This window comes from Mesoplodon bidens (assembly GCF_964165515.1).
Source record: "Mesoplodon bidens genome assembly, chromosome: 9".
Taxonomy (NCBI): domain Eukaryota; kingdom Metazoa; phylum Chordata; class Mammalia; order Artiodactyla; family Ziphiidae; genus Mesoplodon; species Mesoplodon bidens.
The window spans coordinates 63,601,539-63,623,825 of record NC_138166.1 but is presented as its reverse complement, the minus strand read 5'-3'; the positions used below and the strand labels follow the sequence as shown (position 1 = coordinate 63,623,825).

Sequence of the window (22,287 nt, the reverse complement as noted above, 5' to 3'; positions counted from 1 at the left end):
GGTACATGCATCAGACCAGCTTGTCATCCATGAGGTCAATGCAGCATTCACCAAATCTAAGGACCTACCGAGCCATGTACGATTACAGTGCCCAGGATGAAGATGAAGTCTCCTTCAGGGATGGCGACTACATCGTCAACGTGCAGCCCATCGACGACGGCTGGATGTACGGCACGGTGCAGAGAACTGGGAAAACCGGGATGCTTCCGGCAAATTACATTGAGTTTGTTAATTAATCATTTTTCCTTGCCCTTTGAGCTTTGTTCTAATGTACACTAAACGTAATCTTTTTAAAAGATAGAAGATAAAAAAAAAATGATTTCATCTTCCACTGGAAAAATAACTTGACTCATGAGGCAAAGATCAAACTGTTCTCATCACTGGTGAGTCCAGACATCACCGACTGGCCCTCTATCGTGAACTTGGTTTCTAAGCATAAATATGATTGACTTTGACAGGTCCTCAGGTGCTTTTAGTTTTCTTCCAATGTCATCTACAGGGAAGAACAAAACCCAAATTGAACCTGTCTTCTTGGCCCTCTCTTCAGAAAGTCCGGATCAGGACAAGAAGGCATGTATTATTCCAGCGGCATGCTCACCGTCTGTTGCCAGCCTCTGCAGATGGACGGGAATGTGTTCAGAATTCACACAACATCGTGGCCCTGAGAGCGCAATTGTGCACAACATGCCCAAATTGTAATTTGTCTGTGAAATGACAGTCACAAAGGGCAAGCAGTTAGGAGCCACATGACTCTACCTAACATGCTCGAAAAGAGCCAAAAACATGTAGACGTGGAGGCATGCTGCATCACTAGCCTCCCTCCTCCTCTGAGAAGACCATGGACCTCTCACACAAAGTACACATTCCTAAGTAGGAGGCAATTCCTAATTAGGATAAATCCAGAATACAGATTGTTAAACAAAAGAAAGTAAATAAAGCTACATGTATTCGGTCAGGGACATCTCTGGGAATCCCACAGACCTGGAAACATGTGTAAGTCAGCCCTCTCCATTCCTCCTTTCTAGGCTGAGATGTGTTTCTGAACATGCCTTACATGGATGTGTCAGGTTGGGAGATCCATGACGGTGACATCTCACGTCTCTTCTCCCACCCTGGCAGCGGGCCAACAGAGGGAAGACAAGTTTGCCACAGGAGGCCAAGAGGCCATGCCTACGAGCAGAGTGTCTGAGCCCATTGCTGGCCTTCGCAACCACCACTACACACTCATATTTCAACCCAAAAGGCAGACTGTTTGCTTAGATTGAATTGCATTTCTCTTCCTCACAGGTGGTTCTAGAAATTTCTAGAAAAAAAGATAAAGTGATCCTGAGCTCAGGAAAGTGTAATCCAGGTGTCCACAGGAAAAAAGAGAGAGAGAGAGAGAGAGATTATATAAAAATAGCAAAAACAAAATCAAAAAACAAAACAGAAAACATAGGAAACTGCTTGACAAGTTCCAGGATTGAAACGTCCCACAATCACCATCACTCAGCCGGAGTGAGGATTGGTTCAGTGCAACTCGCTGTGCATTTCTTGAGCATTTCTCTGATTCCCTCTGGCATATGCTGGGATGTGTGGGGAAGGGACATAAACATGAAGGACAAATGGCCTCTTCCTTCAAGAGCTTCTATCTCTTGAGGGAAGCTATCTACATAGAAAGAGGAGTAATGGTAATACATCCAAGGCCAAATGGAATTAGTGCGTAAAAGGGAACAACCAAAGCACGAGAGACAAAGAGAAAGATGGGGGGGAACAATCCATTTTCACTGGAGAAAGCCTGTCAGAACAAAATAGTCCTTAAACTGAGCTGGAACAGAGAAAAGCAGGAAGGGACAGTCCCAGCAAATGACACCAAACATAAACAAGGCACATTTGGGGGAAAGTACCAAGTGCACTCAGGGGTTGCTGAATTGGCTGGAGTAAAATGTAGGTAAAAATGAGCAAATCTCAAAAAAACATAAAGTATTGCCAGATAGAGTCTTGACAGACCCAGTCAGGAGTGTGCACTTGATTGAATAAATGACAGTCACTAAGCACTTCTCGGTACTGGAGGGATGTGCTAGGTATCACCGCTGGCCCCAGCACCACAGCCATCAGGCTGAGGTTAGAGGCCCCTGGACCAGCTTGCCCTCAAGACTGGTGCTCTGCATATGTATTTATTGCTGGAGTTACCTCATGATTCACTCTCTTGAAGGTCCCAAGAGGCCTCCCCTTCCCAGCAGCCCTGCAGGCCTGTGAACATGTTACCCCTGCTGCTACACCTGTATTTTTTTGTGTGTGTGTGTGGTACGCGGGCCTCTCACTGTTGTGGCCTCTCCCATTGCGGAGCACAGGCTCCAGACGCGCAGGTTCAGCGGCCATGGCTCACGGGCCCAGCTGCTCCACGGCATGTGGGATCTTCCCGGACCGGGGCACGAACCCGTGTCCCCTGCAGTGGCAGGCGGACTCTCAACCACTGCGTCACCAGGGAAGCCCTACACCTGTATTTTAATCAGACCTCCTTTTTCATTTCTTCCTTTTCTTGGAGGGGAAGTTATTTCAAAAATCAATGTGCTTCCAAAATGCTTTCCCAAGTAAAATTCAATAGCAATCCCTTTTCCCCTCTGCCTCAAGGAGGAATAAGAGAAATACCTGAACTTCAAGTTTATAGGATACGAGGGGAATCACTCAGACTTTAAATTTGGAAGAAAACAATTTAATGTTAGACTTAACTAGAAAAAATCTCAGACTGAGGATCAAGAGGCACTGACCAGAAGACAGAGGGGTAATGTATCCCCTCCTCTGTAGAATACCGAGTTTCAAAACACATGGTTACAGGAAACATTTAGGGTAGAGAGCAAAAATGCCAGGTCCACTTAGAGCCCCACACTGGATTTTCAGTAGTTGGAATTTAACTGAATTTAAGGGCACAGTTCATCCTCTTATATCCATGCTTATTCTAGCACATTTCAAAGCCCTGTTCCCAGATGTGCTGTTCATGTCTCAGGGAGGTTTCTCTTCTTCCTCCCAGTAAAACCCAAGGCCCTTCCCTCAGCCTGCAGAGCCCTGTGTTTCTCGATCTACTCTCCCTCCCTCTTCCCCTCGTTCCTCCTGCCCCAGATACAGTGACCTTTCGTTATTTCTCAAGCGGCCCATGTTCTTTGCATTTTTTTCTAATTTGAGCAGACCTCACTCCCTCTCTTCCTTCAGGTCTCAGCTCAAATCATACCTTATCCAAAGGGCCTTCTTCCCTGACTATGTTATGTGAACAGACCCCAGAGCCCAGCATTGTTCTCTATCTCCTTCCCTGCTGTCTTTCTTTGCAGCACATGAAATCGCATCAGATATAATATGTGTATTTACTTATTCTTTTTTTTTTTTTTTTTTTTGCGGTACACGGGCCTCTCACTGTTGTGGCCTCTCCTGCCGCGGAGCACAGGCTCCAGACGCGCAGGCCCAGTGGCCATGGCTCACGGGCCCAGCCGCTCTGCGGCACATGGGATCCTCCCGGACTGGGGCACGAACCCGCGTCCCCTGCATTGGCAGGCGGACTCCCAACCACTGCACCACCAGGGAAGCCCTGTATTTACTTATTCTTACCATCCTCACCACCCCTCCAGGTCAGGACAGTAAAAACTTTGTCTTGATCACAGCTGCATCCCCTGAGCCTAAGAAAGTACCTGATAGAGATGTTTTTCCCACATACTGGTAGGAGCTGTGATTACACAGGAGCACAGCAAGTACTCTAGAGATGGAAGAAATGAAAATATCCATTCTCCCCTCTTCAGGTAAAAGAGTACCTAAAATTATGTTGGGAGATCACCTCTTTCCCACTCTGTCTCTGTGATGTGGCCTTGATTGGTCTAAAACAGTGGTTCTAAAAGTTGGTCCTCAGACCAGCAGCATCAGTACCACCTGGGAACTTCCTAGAAATTCTCAGATCCCACCTCAGACCTGCTGAAATCAGAAACCTTGGGTATGGGGCCAGTGATCTGTGTTTTGACAGGTCCTCCAGGTGAGCCATGACTGCAGAAGTTTGAGAACCACTTATGTAAAGGAACCAACTCATTTTATTTTCCTGGTTACAGTGATTGACTTAGAGACGGGCCAATCAGAATCGAGGAGGTGCATGAGATTTGCTTGGGTTTTGGAGACAAAAGACTCACCTCTGTCTGCATGATTTGTCTGAAGAATTTGGAGAGGAGAGGCCTGTGCTTCAACACAGAAGAACTGTGTCAGGAACTGGAGAGAGCACAAACCCTGGGGGCCTCATTTAAACCTTGGATCAAGCCACGAATGAAGTGCCCATAGCTTTTCAGCTACATGAGTCAAACAATACTCATTTTTACAAATTAAACATGTTACTATTTAAACTAGCTTAATTGGGGTTTTCTTTATATGCAACTGAAAAAAAAAAATCTAACGAATGCAAGGTGAGCAAAAGCACATGTTACAGCTAAACTTAGGAAACAGATAATCCATCAAAGTGCAAAGAGAAGTTACATCACCACATTAGTACATGGGTTCTTGTACTCTCCCGGAGTGGGGATTCTCTTACCCCCAAGGGGTGCCCTATGCCTGAGACTCGTGTGGGAAGGGCCTCTTACCCAATGCTGTGGACGATGCTCAAATCAAGGAAAAGGGCAGAATATGGAACAAAATAGGTGATTAGATGGCCCAGTAAGGCAGGGAATCAATCACCATTATCAGGAAACGCAGGACAGAGTCTGGGAATCAGAGAACAGGGAGGAACAGGTCCTCAGGGAGTGAAAGATGTCGCTAAATAGACCAAATGCCTGAGCAGACCTGGTGCCTGGGGCTACCCTTCAACAATGTCTTATGGCCCAACACCTGTCAAGGCCCTTTAAAGGCCAAGAAGGAAGCAAATACAAACGACCTTACAACTCATAAATAGGAGCTATTTCACTGATTGGTGGACAGCTGCCTTGCTCTATCTCTGCCTCATCAGTCACTTCAAAAATTTCTGTTAAGAGACTTTCCATCTGATGTAAATAATGAAGAACAACGCCAGTGACTATCAGGTGAGCAGCCCATGAAAAGGTGAAAACGCCTTTTGCAGAAGTGTGATGGTGTGCCCTCAGCCCCCTGTGAGTACTTACATCTGTTACACACTGGAGTCAAATTACAACTGTCCCACAGCACAGCTACCTGAACTCCCTTTTTTGAAAAAAAAAATTATATACATATGTATATGTGTATATATATACACATACTCGTCCATGTGCTATCAAGCTTTAAAAGGAAGCATTTGGACAAGACTTTTCAACAGCATGGACCAGGCCAGAGTGGAAATGGCAGAGATCAAACCAGCAGTGCTCAAACTTCAATGTGTACACAAATCCCATGGGCACCTTGTCAAACCTGCATGTTCTGATTTCAGAAGGGGTAGGGTGGGGCCTGAGGTCCTGCATTTCTAACAAGCTCCTAATGCTGCTGGTCCAAAGATGGTGCTTTGAATAGCAAGAGTCTGAATTCACGCTGGTGTAGTGACACACGTATGTCATACAATGCGCGCTGGGGCGTTTGGACACAACTGGGCATGTGTGCCTGTGCGTGTGCACCCACGTGTGTAGCAGGTGTGTCTTCATCAGCCTAGATGTATTCTGAAAAAGAACACGGTCCTGACTCCGAGCATATCAGGGCAAGCCAAATAACCCACTACCTCAGATATGAGACTCAGTAGTATGGTATCCCTTAAGGATGAAGAAAAACGCACTTTAAAGCTCCATGAGAGAGATGGATCTTAAGGGGAAATACGATTTGACCCATAACATGAATGAATCACTGACAGGTGAGATTCTGGGTAATGGACTTCACTACGTTGAGAGTATAACACAGGAAGGGTACGGAGCTCCTTGGGACAGGCACATGGGGAGCTCAGGGGGCTGGCTGCATCAGTATTTCAGAGGTTCATGAATGCAGCACAACGCTCCCTGGCTGGGGCCCTCTCCTCCTGTCTCTCAGCGTGGTTCACTGCTCTCCATCCTTTTGATCTCAGCTCAAAGATCATTTCCTCAGGGGACGTCCTTCTCCAATCCATCTGCCTCCCCCTTCCCCTATACGCAAACCTATGGGGTCTGACCCGCCAATGAAACGACCTTATACACTGAAGTTTTCCTTCAAGTACAGACATCATAGCATGTTTAGTTGCAAGGATACTCGTTTACTGTCTTCCTTATTCACTAGACCATGAACTCCACGAAGACAGGAGCCATGTCTATTTCATTCACCGCTGTCATTCTAACACACAGCACAGTGCCTGACATTTAACAAGGCTCAAAAAATATTGAAGAGTTGAAGGTAGAGAGGGAGGGAGGAAGGAGGTAGGATTTCTTAACCGAGGGTCCACTGATCCCTAGGTGAACTCCCTGTTGTACGTGCAAGCGTGCATGCATTTTTCTGGAAAAGAGACCCTTAGCTTTCATCAGAACCTCAAAAAGGACTGTGACCTCCCAAACATCAAGCATCACTGAGTTACTAGTATCACACCAATCAAAACATCTCAAGCAAGATGTGAAATAAGAATGTTTCTTTCTTTAGAAACTGTTTCTAAACAGTCATTAAAAGCAAAAAGAAGGAAAAGAAGATGAAAAACAAGGAAATACTTTATAGGCACACAGCATTAGAATCTAGGATCTCAGTTCCATAATGAACTCAGCCTTTCACAGAAGAGTCAGGCATTCTTATCTCTAGAATTATTACTGTGGACCAGAAAAAAATTTGAGTAGAAAATGGCCACTATTTTGAAATTCAAACATTTCTCTTTAAAAGACCAGTAGGATGAAATCGCTCTATTTAAAATTCAGCCAGCATAATACTTCCAAAACCTGAACAGACAATTTTGCTCAAGAGAAAAGAAAATCTTTTAAAAGAAAAAAAAAATCCTTCAAAATGAAAAAAATGTAGTATCTGAAACATTCGCAAAAAACTGAGTGTTAGCTCAGTTCAGAAAATGGAGACAAGGACTTCCCTAGTGGTGCAGTGGTTAAGAATCCACCTTCCAATGCAGGGGATGCGGGTTCAAGCCCTGGGCCGGGAAGATCCCACATGCCACAGAGCAACTAAGCCTGTGTGCCACAACTACTGAGCCTGCACTCTAGAGCCCGTGCACCACAACTACTGAGCCTGTGAGCCACAACCACTGAAGCCCACATGCCCTAGGGCCTGCATGCCACAACTACTGAGGCTGCATGCTGCAACTACTGAAGCCCGCGTGCCTAGAGCCCGTGCTCCACAACAAGAGAAGTCACCACAATGAGAAGCCCGTGCACTGCAACGAAGAGTAGCCCCCGCTCGCCACAACTAGAGAAAGCCCGCACACAGCAACGAAGACCCAATGCAGCCAGAAAATAAAATAAAATAATACTAAAAATTAAATTAAAAAAAAAGAAAATGGAGACAATTTGGGGTCAGGAATGGGTTAGGAGGAGCTAATACCAGATCACGGTGGTAATGGTCAAAAATACAGTCTCTGGGTCAAACAGATTTGGTCTCAAATCCTGGCTCTGCCTCCTTTTTTTTTTTTTTTTTTTTTCCGGTACGCGGGCCTCTCACTGTTGTGGCCTCTCCCGTTTGCAGAGCACAGGCTCCGGACGTGCAGGCTCAGCGGCCATGGCTCACGGGCCCAGCAGCTCTGCGGCATGTGGGATCTTCCCGGACCGGGGCACGAACCCATGTCCCCTGCACTGGCAGGCGGACTCTCAACCACTGAGCCACCAGGGAAGCCCTCTGCCTCCTTCTTGCCTGGTGACCTTGGGTGATATTCTTACCTCCTTTAAGCTCGTGTTCCTCATGCACACAAATGCAACACTATATGCAGGGAAAGCCCTTGGCGGTCACTTGGCACACAGCATGCAAACACGTAAGCTGTCACTCCTCCTCTTCGCATGGCATTCCCCTTATTACTAACACTGTAAAATATTGTTAGGCTTCCCTGAGTTTCAGGCACATAATGAGTGTCAATCAATGCTGTTAACATGGTTGTCGTTACCTCCTATTACTGAAGCCCATGTACTTATTTCCTTAGTAATGCAGGCCTCTGTTTTCAGTCAACCTCTGACTCCAAATCTTTTCTTCCCCTCAAGTAAATACCAACCTCAGCTTTCCTGCAGTCCTTATTTGCTATTCAGTCAATAAATCCTAACAGTGGCCACAAAACTACAGGTCAGTATCTGCTTAATATCTTTCCTCCCTGGCTTTGATCGCAAAGACAAAATGAAGATTCCAATTTCCTGGTTTCCTTTTCATATGGAAAAGCTTTCAGGGGTTCTGAAAGGTCTTCTGGCCCATATTCTTTGAGGAGCTCAAATGCATCCTACCTTCGTGCTCACACATGGGCCATTTGCTTGGGATACAACGAAGAAACCAGCTAGCTCATCCTCTCATCTGTTTAAACTCCCAGCACTAGGTAAGACAGTAAAGATCACAGAGAACAGCTCTTTCATGTTAAAAGAATTATTAATTCCAGTATCGTCACCAGATTTCCTTGTAAAGCATTTATTTCTCTACTCTCTGTGCCCGCTGACCAGGTTCTTTAAAAGCCTGAAGCCGGCAGAAAGGAAGCAGACTTTTTTACAGATACATCCTGTTGGCCATTCTGGGCTCACCAGCCGGGCCCCCAGCTCCGGGCTTGTCTGTCCTGCGTGCTGGGGGAGGGGAAGATTTGGGCAGCTCTGCGTCTGCACAGAACACCAGCTCCAGGCTGGTTCATCAACAGAGCTGCACGGTGTCCAGCTTTCTCTTCAGGGAGGGCACTTGCTGGGCCCCGGGTCATTCATCTCAAAGTGACCGCGGCGGTTCCCAGCTCACTGTGAAAAGTATTTCAGTGGCCAGGAGAACTCCGACTCTGGATTCTAATTCTGGCTCACAAATGGCCCAGTCAAACAAGTTCAACACTTCTGCTGGGCCTGGCCTTACGAATAAGGAAGCAGTAAGACCAGGGCTTTTTTGCTTACAAAACAAGACATTAAAAGGTTTACTTTGGTGCCTACTTTCTTTTTTTTCCATTTTTAAAATTGAAGTATAGTTGATGCGCAATCTTATTTAAGTTGCAGGTGCACTGTGTAGTGATTCACAGTTTTTAAAGGTTATACTCCACTTATGGTTATTATAAAGTACTGGCTATATTCCCTCTGTTGCACAATATATCCTTGCAGCTTACTTTAGTCCTAATAGTTTGTATCTCTTAATCCCCTATATTGCCCCTCCCCCCTTCCCTCTTCCCACTGGTAACCACTAGTTTGTTCTCTATATCTGTGAGTCTATTTCTTTTTTGTTATATTCACCAGTTTGTTTTATTTTTTTAGATTCCACAGATAAGTGATATCATACAGTATTTGTCTTTCTCTGTCTGGTTTATTTTACTTAGCATAATACCTTCCAAGTCCATCCATATTGCTGCAAATGGCAAAAGTTCATTCTTTTTTATGGCTGAGCAGTATTCCATTTGGTGCCTGTACTTTAAACAACACACCAAGAAAATGCCACTGAGCTCCAATGACCACTTTAGGTGGGCATGTGCTTAGCTCCTAACCCCTTACCCATGGACCCACTCTGTGTTCTCATCTCTAATGTTTGGAGGTTGACTGTACAGGACAAAGAAAGATAAGTCCCATTAGCCATAAAAAGGTCTTGGAGTAGACCAAGTCTCAGAGAACTGCATCCCCTTGGGGACCCACAAACAGCTGGAAGCAGTTCTTCTAATTCCTGTACCTCGTGCTGAGGTTCTCCAGGTGTGGTCCCTGAGTCCCAGCACCCCTTGGGAACTTGTTAAAAGTGCACATTCTCAGCCCCTGCTCTAGACCCACTGAATCAGCTCTCTAAATGATTCTGATCCCTGCTGAAGTTTGAGAACCACGACCTAAGGCACAGAATACATGGTAGGTGTATAGAAACTAAGAAATAAACGAATGAGGAATAAATGAAAAGTCTTCAGCTTTACTGAACCAATGCACAGTATGACCTGCTCCCAGGTAATGGTTGAAAGACACTCTAGTGCGCCCCCTTCGTGTCTGATGGATGCTGGGGCATAAACTCTAATGATCTGGCTGTGGCCTTTGCCTCCTGACCTATCTTCCACACCCCCCTAGTTTATGACACTGCCCCATGCAACATCTATCTGTTAGCTGCCTGTGCCAGGCTCTTGCTGACTTCCACGGCTTTGAACATGCAGTCTTCCGTGGCTGGGATCTTTCCCTTTGTTCTCTTCCCCAAACCCCTACTCCTTTTTGTGCAGCTAAACCCTACATATGCTTCTGGTTTCAGCTTAGGAAGTCACTGTCTCCAGGAAGCCACCCCCCCTGGCAGGTTTCCATAGCATCCTGTATATCCTCTATCAAAACTGCATCCCTCCCTATCTACATTCCTGTTTACTTGTCTTTCTCACCCACTAGCCTATACTGCAAGCTCTGTGAGCCAGAGGACTCATTTATCTTAACCACTGCCATACCTCCAGCACCTTGAACAGCGCCTGGTGAATTATTTAATCAATGAATCCTGACTACAAAATAATCTGTGTGTGTTTTTTTACAATAGGTAATATATACCTGTTTTAGTTTATTATTGATTGATTTCATTGATTCCTAGACATGAATAATTGACTATTAGCCTAGAAAAGAGACCCATGGATATAAAAAAAATAGTAATTCAGCATCTTCTTCCTTAACAAAAAACTGCCCCTACATCCAGTCTTTTTTTTCTTTTTCTTTTTTTTTTTTTTTTTTTGTGGTACGCAGGCCTCTCACTGTTGTGGCCTCTCGCATTGCGGAGCACAGGCTCCGGACGTGCAGGCTCAGTGGCCATGGCTCACGGGCCCAGCCGCTCCGCGGCATATGGGATCTTCCCGGACCAGGGCACGAACCCGCGTCCCCTGCATCGGCAGGCAGACTCCCAACCACTGCGCCACCAGGGAAGCCCCAGTCTTTTTTTTTTTTTAAACACGTACACACTTCTGAATATTTGGTCTGTAGTTGAAACACCGGCCCCTGTGAAAGCCTGTGTGTACAAGCCTACTGCTCCTTTCCCTTGCCAGGTCAGAAGAAAATTGAGATTGACTATAAGATTTCCATGTGTAGGACGATCCAGGATCACAAAAGCCTCCCTCCTATTTCATATTTGCACACTCTCCATCAATTTTAATTTTTGCCAGCTTGATTGATAGTCAAAAAGTCCTGGATGGCCGTCCAGCACAGTACAACCCTGAGCTCCCAGCATAGCACAGGGGCCAGTGAGCCACCTCTGAGAAGGCCATGATGCTGCCAGGATGCCGGCTGATTTCACAAGACGCTGCTCCTGTCCCTGTTGCCTCACTGAGTCACAGGGCTGTACTCACAGCACATCAAAGATTCAACCAATCTGTCTGTGGCCTGACGGAAGCCAGCCCACACACGGCCATCTCTGAGGACACCCATCCCCAGGTTTTCTCGGTTCTGAGGCATTCTGGCACCCAACTGCGTACCTTAATTTTCTATGGAACAACCTGAAACCACAGGGCTCAAGGCGGAATGCCACTAGACCACACTGGTGATGTGGCCAAGGGAAGTAGATTCCTTGGTGTTTCCACCTGGGCGTTACAAGGGAAACCTCATTCAGCCTTATGACCAATCTGTTGGTGATGATATCATCTCTATTGCACGCAAAAAATAGAAGTTCGGAGGTGTTAGATCCTTTACCCGTGGCCACTGTCGCTTATTCCTCAACTTGTTCCAGAAAGGATTTACACCAGTTTACAAAACTACATGCAGAATGAAATAAAATGAAACTTAGTGAATGAGGAAAACAGGAAAGGCTTAACAATAAATTTAAACAATAAACGCAACGCAGTTATTAGCTCCGTTTCTATGGATCAGGAGTCCAGGCATGGACTCTGCTGAGGGTCTCACAAGATTGCACTCAAGGTATTGATTGGGGCCACGATCTCATCTGAACCTTGACAGGGGAAGAATTTGCTTCCAAGCTCATGCAGTGATTGGTAGCATACCCAGCACTTTCTAAAGGCACCAGTACTGGCAGCCTCCTCTCTGGCCTGCAAACAGGCCACACCCTTCCCAGCATAGAGGCCTGCCCTTCCCCCGCCCATGACAGACCTCCCCACCCCCGTCCTTCCCACACACGGTGGGCTCCACTCAAAGAAGCACACCTCCAGAAAGCTCTTCCTGTCTACCTTATTCCAAGTTGGCCACCCCCAGCCCACCGTATCATATCACACTACTTCCCCCATTCCTCTTCTCACAATTGGCAATGACCTTGTTTCTTATTTATCGCCATCTGTCCACACTAGACTGTGAGCTGTCTGAAGGAAGAACTTTTGTCTCTCTTGTTCAGTCCCAGATCTCCACACCTACAGCAGTACCTGGCACACAGCAGGTGCACACTCAAAAGTTGTAAAAGGAGTGAATTAAGTAATTAATGAAATCCTCCTCCAAAAGCTCATGGCAAAAGCAGGATATTTAAAAACCTGAGTGGACAGTGGTGGACTCTGAGAGCAGCCCTAGCAGCTCTTGCCAAGTTCTCTGACAAACACCCGAGACCAGGTGTCCTGTCAGGCTGGCTGCTCAGGCTCCACGGGGGGCTTGGAATGAGTCCCCTCACCTCTCAGTGTCCCAGTTAGCTCAACAATGACATGAGGAAAACATTCCTCATGTCAGTCACCACCCCTGTCACTCTCATGGATAGAAAGGGCTTTATACCCATCGATAACGAAAATATAATAAAGCTACACCAGACAGTCTCCTGCTTACTAAGGAGTAATCTAAGTCCCCTAAGCAGCCAAGAGAGATGCTACAAAATAATTAGTGTTTTACCTGCTACAGTGACACTCATTCAAATCTGTGTTCAAAAGCCCCATCTAATTACAATCCAAAATATAATTTTCTGAGGAGAAACACTGCAGGATTCCAGGAAGTTTATTCTGAAAATAAACTCAAAGCTAAAATTAAAATCAAACTGAAATTACATTTAACCTTGAGCCAGGCAGGCTGTGTAGTAAAGAATTAAGCTGGCCCAAAGAGAGTCTGGCCTTGGCCTTTAGCCCCTGGGGAGTGATCTCTAGGCCCCTGGAATGCACTGCTTGACAGGATTGTCCTTTTTTGCCTGGGTGCTTTGGCCAGGAGACACTCTAACAGTGTGCTTTATGATGGGGGCTTTGGGCCACCTGATTAACAGCTCCAACCTCCAGAGGAGCTGGAGACTAAAGGCATTAGCATGACCTCTGGGAGGGGCTACAGAAGGTCAGCCATGCAGGCAGCAGGCAGCAGGTGATCCAGTCCCAATAAAAACTCTGGACACCAAAAGCTCAGGTGAACTTCCCTGAGGGGAAATACCCCATGAACAGTGTCACACATTGTGACCAGGAAGAGTCAGTGCCAGTCCATGACTCCATGGGACAGGATGATGGAAGAGGCCAATGCAGAAATATCTGTAGATCCAAATACCACACACAAAATACGGCAAGGCCAAACACTAGCCATCTATAGATAGAGGGTATAGAAGAGGATCCAGGAGGTCCAAGTGGCTTACAAGAGAACTGCTAACAGGCAGAGGTGGATTCTGAGATTCAGAGGCCTGCCCCTGGCAGCCAGAGTAGTAGACTCATGCATAAGGATAGCTCTTGCAGCATCAAAGGTGGACCAGAGGCTCTGCTTGCTCTGACTAGTCTATGCCCTGAAAGGACAGCAATGTGTGCACACTCTGACTTTAAGTGTATAACGAGCATGGGGATAAAGATCTAAGATGGACTTGGCATTGGGGGCAGAAGTCACAAGGTGATCAGAGAGGATGAAGATGACAGAAAGGCTAAGAAGGGAGCTAAGAAACCTTTGCCCAAAGCAGACCTTCCAGGGGTGATGCTGGGTGAAATACAAAAGGGTAGAAAAGACATTTCCCATTCCCGAGTGAACCTAAAATCCAATGCGGGCGAGGGACAACAGCAGTGCAATACAGTATATGCACTAAGTAAGGACAAACACAGTCAGCATCTCTAAGAAACCAAAGAACAAACATTTACAGAGGCCTGGGATGAAACCTGAGCTGTGCCTTCAGCTTAAATCAATGTAGAAAATGAAGGCATCTCAGGCAGAGGAAAGACATGGACCCAGAGGCAGAAATGTGCATTGTGTATTTAGATACAGTGAAGGAGTAGCCTAGGGCATAAGTTAAAAGAGAGAGAGAGAGCTACTGAGTAGGGACAACATTTTGAACTTTAAGGTTGGACTCGTAAGGGATGAAGTCTGATCGGTGGTACAACTGAGGTGTCTACTGCCACCTGGTGTCACCTTTATTACATATTCAGAGTGGCTGCTCATCCTAAAAGCTAAGTTTGCCAAAGGAAAAATAAAAAGGCAGGTTTAGAACATCACACTTTAAAATGAACATCTCATTTGATTTAGGACCCTAGTTCTAATGGCAATTTGAGGCAAATCATTAAAAGCTGTAAACAGAAATGTTCCAAGCACGTTCTCCTTTGAAGCAAGGGAAGATTGGCTTGATTTTAATTATAGAACAGCAGTTAGCTTTATATGATTTTCTCCTACAAACAGACACACACACACACATAAAGTCTGTACCCTTGCCTGCATCTCTCCTCTTGCCTTATAATAAATGATGAGTTTCCTTTATAGGAAAACACAAAGTGGGTCATCCACAAAGGCTGTGATCTTCCCTTGGAAGGAAGCCACTGGCAGTCCCCAGGCGCCAGCACCTCTGACACCGTTGTGCTGTCGGAGTTCCAGCGTTCTCCTGCACAGCCTCCCACCACCTACCTCCCAGGACCTCAGCGGGAAGGACACATCTGTGAATCCCCTGGCCTTCCTTCAATTCCTTACAGCTGTAAAAAACACTGCATGGAAAGAAAAGAACATTTCCTAGACTGGGAATCCCCAGACACTTACCCAAACCGAACAAGTGAACAGAGTTTTTGCTCCGGTGAATTATACTGCATGAAGGGGAGTGGGGAGAGGAAAACAGTCCTGAGACGACGGTGGTCTGTAAAGGCCTGGGCTTTGCTGCAGTTCACATTAATCTTCCTGGCTTTTCTGAAATGTGGGACTGCCTTGACTGGAGAGGCCCGCTTTGCTAGCAGGTTACACTCACTTGCAACTACTTCATCCAAGATTCAGGTCTGAGTTTGCTAGTGTTTCATACACCAGCCCAAGGTATAGGTGGTCTTCTCTCTCCCCAGTGTGACCCACATAGCTCAGCCCATCTCCTGGCTTCCTTGTGGCCCCTGGGGGCTGCCAAGACTGGTCTCGTCAGCCTGCCCGAATTCAAGGTGGGGAGTGGATTCGATACTGGCTGCTGAGGACCGCCAGGGAGCCTATGGGGTGGGGGGCTGCTTATTCCTCCTGGATTTCCCAGTTGGCAGCCAAGACACAGATGCAGAAGGCAGCATGAGGCTGGGGGAGGGAGGTGAAAACAAAGAAATGAGAAAAGAGACCCAAAGACAACATCTCCTCCTCAGGGAGGCCTATGTGTGAATCCAAGTATAATTGAAATGATTTCACATTCATGTTTCCACGGTATACTAACTACCTCCCTTGCTACCAGAATGTCTCCGTGACACACCAGCAGCGGCCAATGCAGATTTGCAAAGGGGATTATCTAATTTGAGGACAAGTCAATTAGCAACTCTAGGACTTAAGACACATTATCAACATAGCCAGTTAAAATATTTATGTGATTCATAATTAAATTATTTTGCATCCAAACATATTCAATGAGTTAATGAAGCCAATATGCTGATCACAAAGCCTTTAATTTTTATAGCAAATGAGGTCATGATGGGTAGAACTGATGTGTGAAGAAAAAATGAGCAAATCTTAAAGTTTCCCAAAAGAGAAAAAGAAAGTCTTAGCTAATATGTAGTCATTTCTTATTCATTTACAAAGTTTTTTCAAGTTTTTAGACAATGGACAGTCTACTATTAAAAATTCTGAACTGGGTAAAAGACCAAAATAAAATAAGAGTTCTAAGTCCTAGACATCTCAAAAGTAAACTCTAATTCAGAGAAATTAGAAATTACTTTGATCTTATAAGAAGAGCTATCTCATATTTATAATAGAATTTTCCCTCTGGAACTTCTCATATGATTAAGGAAACCCAAAAGGGGTAACATTTCCTGAGAGAAATACCTCCTTTATCCTCTCCCTTTTCTAAGTTACAAACACAATGGTACTTGGAAGGTGGCATTTGTATATTACGCAACTTTATTCTTTGTCCTAAAGGAAAGTAAAGATACTTCTTTGAAGGATAAGGGGAAAATGAAAGGAATCAAATTCATATACAATTTATATATATGACTTTCCATGATATCAAGGCAAATCCCTTTAGTCCTATACTGAGTCATAAAAAAGATCACAGCCCTTAAAACACAGGTCATGACTATGTTTTAAGCATCATTTTAGAAATTCCGCCAATGACATAAAATATACAGGCAAAATTTTACATGTGTGGAACGTGATGTGATGGCTATTTTCTCCTTTATTCTTTTTAATGTTACTTAATTGTCATACAATGAACATATATTATTCTTATAAGACAAAAAGAACAATTTTTTTAAAGGCTTGCAATGCAATCTTCACTTACTGTATTTCATTCAAGGTCACGAAAGAGAAACGGTTCATTTATAAATCGTTCCGTAGATTCATCAGTGAGACTCTGTCTAATCTGTTCTCCACGATGAGCACAGGAGAAGATCTCGACAATCAGAAAGGTAAGTGGCCAGGGATGGGTGGGGGCCAGATTCTCCATAGAGAGGAAGGGACACAGGACAACAGTACACCGTGCCAGGATGGCCTGTCTATCACGGGCCAACGTGGCACCACCCGTTGACCTCAGTCCTTGGAGTAGCAATCCCACCAGGTAGTCGCTGTCGTACCTATTCTAAAGGCAAAGAATCTGAAACCCAGCAAGCTACCAGGGCCACACAGCTAGAAAGTGGCGGGGTTGAGGTTACGTCCGGCTTGGCATCGCCCGATGCATTCTCTGTCCGTTGCTTCCTAAAGGCTCCCTAAGGTTTGTCCCTTGCTGGAGATCCCCTGAGAACAGAACTCCCTTTCCACGTTGACCTTGTTTCTTTTCTCTCTCCTGCCACATCCGTGCTTGGAGGAAAGAAAGAAATCCAGGATCTACCCAATACTGGCCACCCTCACTTGAAAGTGCATGAAGGTGAACCTCTCGGTTGGGGAATGAGATTATCAGCAAGGTGCGTGACAGTCAGGACTGTCCAGCTCTGCCCTCCTGGGCTCCCCTGCCTCTTCCAGGGAGCGGCTGGCCTGGAAGGGTGCTCTGTCCCTGCATCGCACACAGCAGAACACAAGCTCACCTCCCACCATACTCCATCCTCCAAACCTCAGTGCACAAAGATCCCAAGAGCCTTCTCATAAGCTCCCCAAACTCGGGCATCCAGCCCCTTACACAGTGACTCCCCCGCCGCCCCCCAACTGCGCCGCTGTAGCAACTTTCAACAGCAGAAGGTTAGCATCTGTCTGGCCACCTAACAATTTCGGTTCTCTCTGTTCATGTCAAAGTCGTTTCTCACGACTTCTGCCAAGGTGCTCATCATATTCCTGCTAGCAGTCCAGGGATCATAATACAAAATAAATCACCAAAGAGCAAAGAAATCGAAACTTGCAAAAAGGGAAGAATCTCTGCAGGCCTGCTCTCCAATTTTTGCTTTCAACACGTTCCTTTGAAATGGGATGAAAACCAAAGGTGTAGGCTGCTAGGGTCCTGGGAGAAGTACAGCCTTTCTATTCTATTTCAGACAGAGAAGGGTCCAATTCAAATCCACAACTGGGGTAGGGGAGCTTCCAAAAGAAGGCTTACCCTTGTTAATCATTTAATTAATGGTAGAAGCTACAATAGCAGCCAACAGTTATGGAGCACATTGCTCGGGGGCACTGGGTTGAGCACATGCATCTATGTTCACAGTCTCACTGAATCTGAAGACAGCTCTTCAAGGAAGGCTCATTATTATCCCCACTTCCCAGATAAGCAAACTAAGGTCTAGCGAGCTTAAATAACCGTTCAAGGTTGTAAAGCCGGACTGGATTTTTAGCTCTGGGAGACCACAAATTTCTTAATTGCTGTGCTCTATTGCTTCCCATCAGACTTTCAAGTGATGGGTATTTAGATTCCAAATGAAGCCTGGTTTGTCTGTCCAGGTGCTTAATTCACTCCAGAGTGCATTAAGATCTTTTGATTTCAGTAGACAAGGGTGAGGTCAATCTAGGGGGTGGTACAGGGAAGAGAAAGAAGGGAACCCAGTGAATTCAAATTACAACCGGAAAATGCCTTGAAGGAACTAAACACATGAGTTGGAGCCAAATGGTTTGGCAGATGCAGCCATGTTCAGGGATTTGTGATGACAGGGACAGTCCTTTTTCCACCCTACTTTGAGCTGACTTTATAGAACTTTATCTTTTATATCCAAAGATCAAATAATAAAAAAAGATCACATTTAACGAGAACTAGGAGAAATAAACTGGTGGCAGTTAAAGGGTAAAAAATAACTTCTCTGTGGCTTCAGACCACAGGAGCTTTCTCATTTTAAGAGGCAAGGCAAATCACTTAAACAAGGCCTTTTTGGACTGTGTTCATCTCATGTTTCCTCCCACATCCACGGTGGTTAAAGTTATATACAGTCTTAGCTCTTGAACCTCATGGAATTGTGTAGTAAATGGAAGTACAACCAGGCCAAACTCATCAACTCACAAACGCAAGCTTGTAGCACAGAAGTCAAAGCCAGTTCTCCTTTGTAACCAGTTGCTTTGTATGGAAGGAGGTTAATCAGAATTAGAAAAGTTTATGGAACCCACGGTCTTTTTCTTTTCCATATATCATCGATACATAATATAAATGTTGCCCTATACATACAAGTTTGCATACAGAAATGTATAGACATGTTTGCCGAACTGAGAGCAATGTTTAGCTCAGGGTTATGAAATAGGGAATTTTTAAAATCTTTAGCACGTTATAATGGCTAATTTTATGTAAAGTAGGTGTTGCCTTTATATTCACAAAACAGGTAACTTCAATGAATAGTATGTTCGTTTAATACAATGATTAAAATGGTTTGCTTAATACAAATGGAATCCATGGTCTTAATGAGAGTCTTTCCTTCCTCCATCCTCAAGCCCTGTTTCTACTCTCCTCTGACTCTGGACACAAAGTCTCATAGTTGGCTAAAGTCCAAGGAATCCTCACTTCACCACCTTGTTTTCCATGTGCAGATGTGTTCTGGGCAAGACGATGAGAAAGACCTGATGAACTCTTCCTCAGACCTAGAATACCCAAGCTCACTCAAATACCCAAAGGCAGCCAGAGTGATTTGAGATTCCTACCTCTGCCCTATACCACTGCATTTTAGGCCAGATTTTGGGAAGCACTCTTCAATCTTAAGAGTCAAGCTACACCTGGAAAAATCCTAGCGTGTCACTAGCTTTCCAGTGAAACTGCAGACACAAAAACAGAATCACTTAAAGGAGATAGCTCTGAAATATGCCCTTCCAATTTCCTAATTTGGGACATAATGTGGGGCTGAGTCAAGATGAGATCAGTCTCAAGAGAAGAAAGAAGCAGAGGTGTTTACACTGCACTTTGGGGGCCCTTGTTTTGTACACCAAGGGATTTGATACCCTCTGTTCCATGGTCAAGTCTACCCTTGGTCTGTAACCCAAGCCTATTCCCCAAAGCACTGTACTTACCGGTAGAAAGTAGCATAGTCTACAGTTGAGTGGCATGTCTGAAACTCCCAGGATTTTGAGTTTCTGGCATTCCCGATGGGCTCGAAGCTTTACCTTCACTGTCCCTTGACACAGTTCAGGCACTGGTTTTCTCTGGGGTCTGTTGCAGAACTCATTGGACTCTACCCTCCAGGACTCGGCAAAGTCATCCACATCAAACTTGAAGTTTCCATCTCCACCAATTAAGTCATCACGCTTATGTCCATTGTAGTTGCCACAAAGACCACAGAGTTTGCCCTTGAGATGGGGTGCAGCCATGACTTCTACAAAACTGTCTCCATCCCACGAGATTTCCAAACCTAGAGGAAAAGAGGATCAACCACTCTTGAATCCACCAAAAGTTCCCCACTGTATAGATTCTTACATAGTACATATGACTATCGTCTAACAAGGAACACTAAGGATCTCACCAAATTCTTGATTACCTTTTAATTTCGCCACATCAAACACTGTGTGATATAACATGAATCAATTATTGGGGCTTAGAAGTTTTTAAATGTATAAAGTTTGCCCTTATAATGATATCTTATGTACCCTAATTTGACTTGTAGATGACTCTTTATTGACCATGTTACTCTAGGGTTTATATTTTTGCCCTTTTCTAGAGTAATTGTCTTGGTCCAAATCATGTTTTCATTTATCCAACGACTACTACAATGCAGAAATGGAAAGACAACAAAGATGATAGTTTTTTAATATCATCTTTCTTCATCCAATAACCCCCCCATATGATTATGCTAAGTGCCAAGTGAAAATTTCCAAATTATTTGCTATAGTGGAAGGATTAAAGTAATAAATATAAAGCTTCTGAATACATTCTCTTCAAAGGACAACACTCCTACAAATGAAAATGTTTGCCCCTTCATTACTTTACAGTCATCTGTGAGACATGCACAGCTGTTCAATCCATGCTTCCTAGGGTTGAGATGTTATAAGCCCTAGGTTGGGGCCTCCATGCCTGGGCTGATCATAAGCTTCAAAATTTGACTAGGCATTGGAGGCTACCAGCCCACAGGCCAAAGTTACTCATGTGCTGGATAGAATCAGCAGGACAGTACTGTCTTGTTCACCAAGGAAACAATCTTCACTCCACAACGTAAAGAATGTAATCTCCTCTTGGTTTGCTGAACTGACCATCTAAACAATTGGAGAATATTTCTGAGAACATTCATATTTTTCCAGACCTGCTAGCCCAAAGCTTCTAGGATTTACTCCAGCCAATGACCCCACTGAATAGTGGGATTTCTGTCACATGTCAGACAGCCAGGTTCCACTGTCACACATCACAGATCAGTCTGACCAGAAGGTCAAGAAGGAATGTTCTCATAGCCATCCTGATATTGTATGTGAAGACACTGTCCATAAGACAAAGAGGAGGGTTTCGTGAAAAGTCTTTTGAGGCTCAACCCAGAGCAAATGATAACTCTGGTCTTATCATTTTCTTTATGTCTCAGGTGTGCGTTGGAAAGTTTCTCTTACTGCTCTCCTGGTAATGTCCTGGTAGGGCCTGAGCCCCATAGTGAATGGTGAACTAGGTACCAGTTTGGTGGATGAACACCAAGAGAACCTCTACAATAGGTTGAGGTGCATTTCTGCCCTAGGATTCTTCCTTACTCAGTGTCACTGTCTCCTAAGAGGGACAGCCCACAAAGAAAGCTCTGTTTTAACAGAAAAATAGAAAGTGTCCCCGCTATGTGTTTTCAGTCTTACCCTCTTGGATTTCTGACAAAACCTAGTCTTTGATTTAGTCTGTTCTGAGCCTCCGGAAAGATCAACATGACTCTTTTTAGAAGACTTTACCTTTGCTCCTGAAGGATCAATACTAGCCTGATGAGCAAGTGTTCAGAAGATACTCAGAAGCTGGGGAGACAAGGTGGTGATGAAAAAGGAGAAAGGGGTGCGGAGGGATGGAATGGATCTTGTCTGAATATAAAATTGGCATAAGGCAATGTCAGAGTGATATAAGATCAGCAAGAAACACTCAGAAGTAAAATGCTAACACTAATATTCCCTAAGCCAATATTCTAAAGCCAATATTCTCTTGGACGTGGTCCAAAGGGAGAGAAGCCTGGCCAAACAGCATTCCTGTGAGTAGGACACACAACTGCCACAAGCAAGAGTTACAGATCCGCTTTAGGGAAAGTTATTGGTAGAATAAACCAGTGGTCTAAAACTGGATTTCTCAAGAAATAAACAGAAAGACTCATATGGAAATCACTGTATGGTAAATGAAAGGAATGGAAGCATTCTCAGTCCAAGGCAAATGGTAGAGAAGATTCTTCATCAGGGGAAGAAGCTCGGTTCCAAAAAGCAATTAAATAGAACTGGGTAAGAAGCAGGAAAGAAGGTCATAAGAAAGTGTCTCTTGGGCTTTCGGGAATAATTGGGTGAAGAGAAGACAGTGATGGGACATGGTGATCAGAGCAAGGGACACACTGCTAGTCTGTCCCCACACTGGACTAATCTCCTATGTGGATCTCAAAGATGGGGTCAATTCTGACAAACCACAACTATTGTATAAAACGATGTCTAGGGCTTCCCTGGTGGC

General features: G+C 44.8%; 1 protein-coding gene across 1 annotated transcript in view; it reads right to left on the bottom strand.

Annotated features, from left to right (window-relative positions):
• BMPER (BMP binding endothelial regulator) overlaps positions 1-22,287 on the bottom strand; it is a 253,019-nt gene that overhangs the window by 56,396 nt on the left and 174,336 nt on the right. The window contains 2 exon segments of the mRNA XM_081244842.1: positions 19,701-19,756; positions 19,758-20,038. Coding sequence (XP_081100968.1) covers positions 19,701-19,756; positions 19,758-20,038 — 337 coding nt within the window.